Source organism: Sprattus sprattus (genome assembly GCF_963457725.1).
Source record: "Sprattus sprattus genome assembly, chromosome: 15".
NCBI lineage: Eukaryota > Metazoa > Chordata > Actinopteri > Clupeiformes > Clupeidae > Sprattus > Sprattus sprattus.
Genome location: NC_137913.1, coordinates 9,637,283 through 9,642,282, shown reverse-complemented (window position 1 = coordinate 9,642,282; position 5,000 = coordinate 9,637,283). Strand labels below are relative to the sequence as shown.

General features: G+C 48.6%; 1 protein-coding gene across 2 annotated transcripts in view; it reads right to left on the bottom strand.

Annotated features, from left to right (window-relative positions):
- The window catches only part of lmx1bb (LIM homeobox transcription factor 1, beta b), a gene marked incomplete at both ends in the record, with an annotated part of 76,603 nt that overhangs the window by 13,211 nt on the left and 58,392 nt on the right, over window positions 1-5,000 (bottom strand). For both annotated transcript variants that reach the window (XM_080852116.1, XM_080852117.1), the window contains one exon: window positions 305-537. In XM_080852116.1, coding sequence (XP_080708242.1) covers window positions 305-537 — 233 coding nt within the window. The remainder of the gene's footprint in view (window positions 1-304; window positions 538-5,000) is intronic.

Here is a 5,000-nt window from a genome sequence, read left to right as displayed (position 1 = left end):
AGAGTGGAACAGAGTGGAATAGAACAGAGTGGAACAGAGTGGAATAGGACAGAATAGAACGGAACACATCTGAATAAAATAGGGCAGAACCTATTAAACATATTTCAATAGAAGAAAGAACACAACAGGAAAGAATACTGTGGAACAGAAAAGCACTAGGCAAAGAGAGAAACATAGAGAACACAATCATACAACACAACTGAGTAGAGACTGGGCATGCTCAGAAAGACTGAAGGGTGTCTGGCGGTGTGTTTGTCTGGAACCCATATCTTTAGCGGTTCTGGGCGTGCTCAGTGGGACTCACCGGAGTCGGACTCCTCGGGACTGACGGAGCCCAGCAGGTCCTTCTCCTTCTCGTAGTCGCTCTTGCACAGCAGCTGAGCGTCCTTCAGGACGAACTCGTCACCTTTCCGCAGCTGCCGGTCACACACAACGCAGCAGAAGCAGTTCAGGTGGTACACACACTCCAGCGCGCGCATCACAAACTCCGTGGGGGCGATCTTCTCCAAGCAGCCGCTGCACTTTGTGGCAAAGAGCCTGAAATGAGACAAGAACACCAGAAGAGGACTTAGACAACGGGGTCTGGAGTCTGAAGGAAGCAAGAACACCACAAGGGGACTTAGACAAGGGGGTCCAGAGTCTGAGGGAGACAAATACACCACAAGGGGAATTGTCCATACACAGATCATTCTGAAGAGACAAAGCGAGGTAAACTGAACTGTGAACATGGCCGTGGGGTTTACGTGTTGCACCTGTTTCCAAAATGCCCCTTTCATTCATCAAGGTGTTTGGCTAAATTCACAATTACATGTAGTCATTTGGCAGATGCTTTTTTTATCCTAAGCAACTTACAAGTGAGAAAAAACAATCAAAGTTCAGTAAATTAGGAGACCTTGGAGTAAGAGCTGAGTGTTAGGTCTAAGTGCAGGGAGATCAGGTAAAGACGTGCACTGTAAGTTAGCGTGTGAGAGGTGAAAGGAAGAGGATGAAGATGGAGAGGGACACGCCTGTTCTGATAGCATTTGGTAGCTCGCTCCATCATTGGGGGACCAGAAATGAGTCTGGACTGAGATTGCCTTGTGTGTAGAGGTGTGTGTGTGTGTGTGTGTGTGTGTGTGTGTGTGTGTGTGTGTGTGTGTGTGTGTGTGTGTGTGTGTGTGTGTGTGTGTGTAGGGATGGCAATGCCAACCGGCGGAGTGGTTGAGTTCAACTAGAAGCCGCCAGGTTTCATTTTCAAATAGGTTCAGTTAATAGTTAGTTACAATAACAATTACAAAACTAGTCAAAACATGACAAAAAAAAAGTCAAGACAGACTATAATTACTGATATTTGAGAGATTATGACACAGGCTTTTGATCATACTCAGGCTTATGACTTAGGCTTATGACTCAGGCTTATGATCATACTCAGGCTTATGACTCAGGCTTATGATCATACTCAGGCTTATGACTCAGGCTTATGATCATACTCAGAATCACAAAGGAAGGGATTCAGGGTTTCATCCTAATGAACATGTCATTGACCCTTCATTTATGAACCCTGCTAAGGCTTTGTAAGGGCATGGCTAAGCATCAGTACCATGATTAACCCCTGCCACAGTAAAACACCAGTCGTTGGCTTCTATACAGCATCTCACCCACCCCCCATCCATCATTTAATGCCCTCATACAGCCAGACGCCCCAAACCCCCCCCCCCCCCCCCTCGTGCTTGCTTTCATAGAGAACAAGCCAGGATCCTCCCCCCCCCCAGCCTGGATCCCCCCCCCCTCAGCTGGGACCCTGCTCTGCTCTCTTCATTTCCTCCTGCAGACACGGGATGTGTTCTCTTTGTGTGGCTAAAGGCATAGACTCTCTCTCTCTCTCTCTCTCTCTCTCTCTCTCTCTCTCTCTCTCTCATTCTCGTCACTTTCTCTCACTTCTCTTCTGGTCTCTCCCTCATCTCTCTCCCTTCTCATCCCTTTCCTTCTGTCTCTCTTCTCCTCTCTCTCTCTCTCTCTCTCTCTTCACTTTCTTTCACTTCTCTTCTGGTCTCTCCCTCATCTCTCTCCCTTCTTCTCATCCCTTTCCCTCTGTCTCTCTTCTCCTCTCTCTCTCTCTCTCTCTCTCTTTTTCCTCGTCACTTTCTCTCACTTCTCACTCTTCTCATCTCTCTCCCTTCTTCTCACTCTCTCGCTCATCTCTCCCTCCATCTCATCCCTTTCCTTCTGTCTCTTCTCCTCTCTCTCTTTCTTTCTCTCTTTTCTCGTTACTTTCTCTCACTTCTCTTCTGGTCTCTCCCTCATCTCTCTCCCTCCTTCTCATCCCTTTCCTTCTGTCTCTCTTCTCCTCTCTCTCCTCTCTCTCTCTCTCCCTCTCTCTCTGAGAGTCAGAGGACGGCCGTGGCTAAGTGGAGCAGGCTGGCCGGGCGTGTGTTTGATGCTGCCCAGCCCGTGAGGAGAGATTTATTGGTTGTCTCTTTTGTTTGCACTGGTCTGCAGGACAGCTGGTTGTCACTGGCCAATCAGAGGGCTGCATCTCTCTCACAGAGCCCAGGGCAGGCAGCTAGGTGATCACACACACACACACACACACACACACGCCCGGGGCGCTTGGACAGGGCCGAGTGACACTGATGAATTTGAGCAAATATGAGACTGCGGAGAGAGAAAGCGAGGGTTTTTGTCATGATAATAGCATTGTGGTTGGCTGATTGTGGTATTGATAATACAGTGCACACACACACACACACACACACACACACACACACACACACACACACACACACACACACACACACACACACACACACACACACACACACACGTGTCTGCCAAAAAGCAGAGATATAGAGCTGCATTCAGTGCTCGTCTGTTTGAACTGTCTCGTCTCATATCAAGCCTGATTGTTCCACGACGTTATCCTTCCATTTAAACTCTTGTCCCATGACATCGCCTGGTCACTGTATGAAATATACAAGCCTCCTGTTTGAACACGGAGATGATCTTATTTACAGCATAAAACCCTATGTGTTAGAGATGTGAGCAAGAGATCTTTCTCTCTCTCTCTCTCTCTCTCTCTCTCTCTCTCTTTCTCTCTCACACACACACACACACCCACACACACACAAACACACACACACGCTCTTACTAAAGAAAGAATGTTTTAAAGCAGCTCCAACTGGTATAATCTCACAAAGGACCTGGAGCATGACCACAGCGATACGGATATTGGCATAGTATGGCCGTACGGAAGCCGCTTATCTTTCATTTATTACAACACATTAAGAAGATTATTATTGGGCGATGGAAAAATCAGCTTATCCCCCACAAGGAGCCTCGACGGTGTTCTCCAGAAAGAAGTGTTTGGATTCTTGAGAAGATGACCTGGAGTAACCTTCTTAAATGGCCTATTATTTGATCTCCCTCTGCGTCGTGCGACCCATCACAGTTCGAACATTAACAACTCACCCATAACATCGCAGCGTTTAGTTTAAGACTTGATCTGAATCTGTTTTATGGAATCAGGTAAGGAAGACTTCTGTTGGACACTGAAGTCCTGAATAGTAACAATGTTAGGGAGAATATCATAATATCAGTCTCCGTTTTGTACCAAAATGATGTACAAGTGCTTGCAACAAAAGCAACACGATTCTTGATAGGTCAGAACACTGTCACCCACCAATCTTGAGTTTCGGGATGCTTGATTGGTCAGAACACTGTCACCCACCAATCATGAGTTTCGGGATTCTTGATTGGTCAGAACACTGTCACCCACCAATCATGAGTTTTGGAATTCTTGATTGGTCAGAACACTGTCACCCACCAATCATGAATTGTAAATAGTAAACAGTTTGTGAATGGCCGGATGCTTGATTGAGTGTGGCTGTGTCTGAGGCGATTCTGTCACACACATGTCAAATGTTTATTTAATGATGGGGATCTTCACAGGAAATGACCCGTCAGACGGCTACAGGCCATCCTGTTGCTTCCTCTGAGTCAGTATCCCCTGATGCGCCTCCCCGGCACTCCTCCTCTGCGCCTCCCCTCTCCCAAATAGAAACATTCCCCCTTATCCGTTCCTGTCCTTTCTTCCTTTCTGCTCTCCGTCTCTAATCTTGTAAGCCATTATTTTTCTATTTCCTCTCTCCCGCGTTCAGCATTATTTTTGAGGCTGTAATTCCTGCTCACCCCTTCTGGAATCTTCCTGTCGGGCTTTGTCCCGCGCCCTAATCCGGACTTTCTGCCTGTCGCCGGCCCCCGTAGACTACTCCCAGTAGGGGATCGGGACGGAATCTCCATGCGTGATGCCCTCGCCATGGCAACCACACCTCCCCAGGCCGCCCGCCAGTACCCACCCCAAACCCCCCCCCCATCCCGGGCCGGCCCTGCGGCGGGAGAGTGCCTTTCACAAGCTGGCAGAGGAGGTAAATCCTTCTCCCAGGAACAAGGGGCATTAGCAGCCAACAGTGGACGGGACCAGGGATTTAACCCCTGCTTCTGTTCCCTTGGAAACGCACAATCACTTGGACTCCTACTGCTCCTCACAATCAACCAGAGAGAGGACAAGGGGGAGAGAGACGGAGGGAGGGAGAGAGAGAGAGAGGTAGAGAGGAGGATAGAGGGAAAGAGAGAGAGGTGGGTGGATGGAGAGAGAGAAAGGGGGCTAGATGGAGAGAGAGAGGTAGAGGGGGGTAGAGAGAAAGAGAGGTAGATCGGGGTAGAGAGAGAGAGAAAGAGAGAGCGAGAGGTGGGGGGTAGAGAGAGAGAGAGGTAGAGGGTGGTTGAAAGAGAGAGAGAGAGAGAGAGGTAGAGCGGGGTAGAGAGAGGGAAAAAGAGAGAGAGAGAGGAGAGAGGAGAGCAGGATCAGTAAATGACACAGGCAGTGGATCGTAGAGGAGCTTAATCCCACTTTAATTCCCTTCCAGGTTCAGTTGTGAAAGAATGCCCTTTAAAACAACAGCACAGAGGAGAGCAGCGGGGAGGAGAGGAGAAGAGAGGAGAGGAGAGGAGAGGAGGAAAGA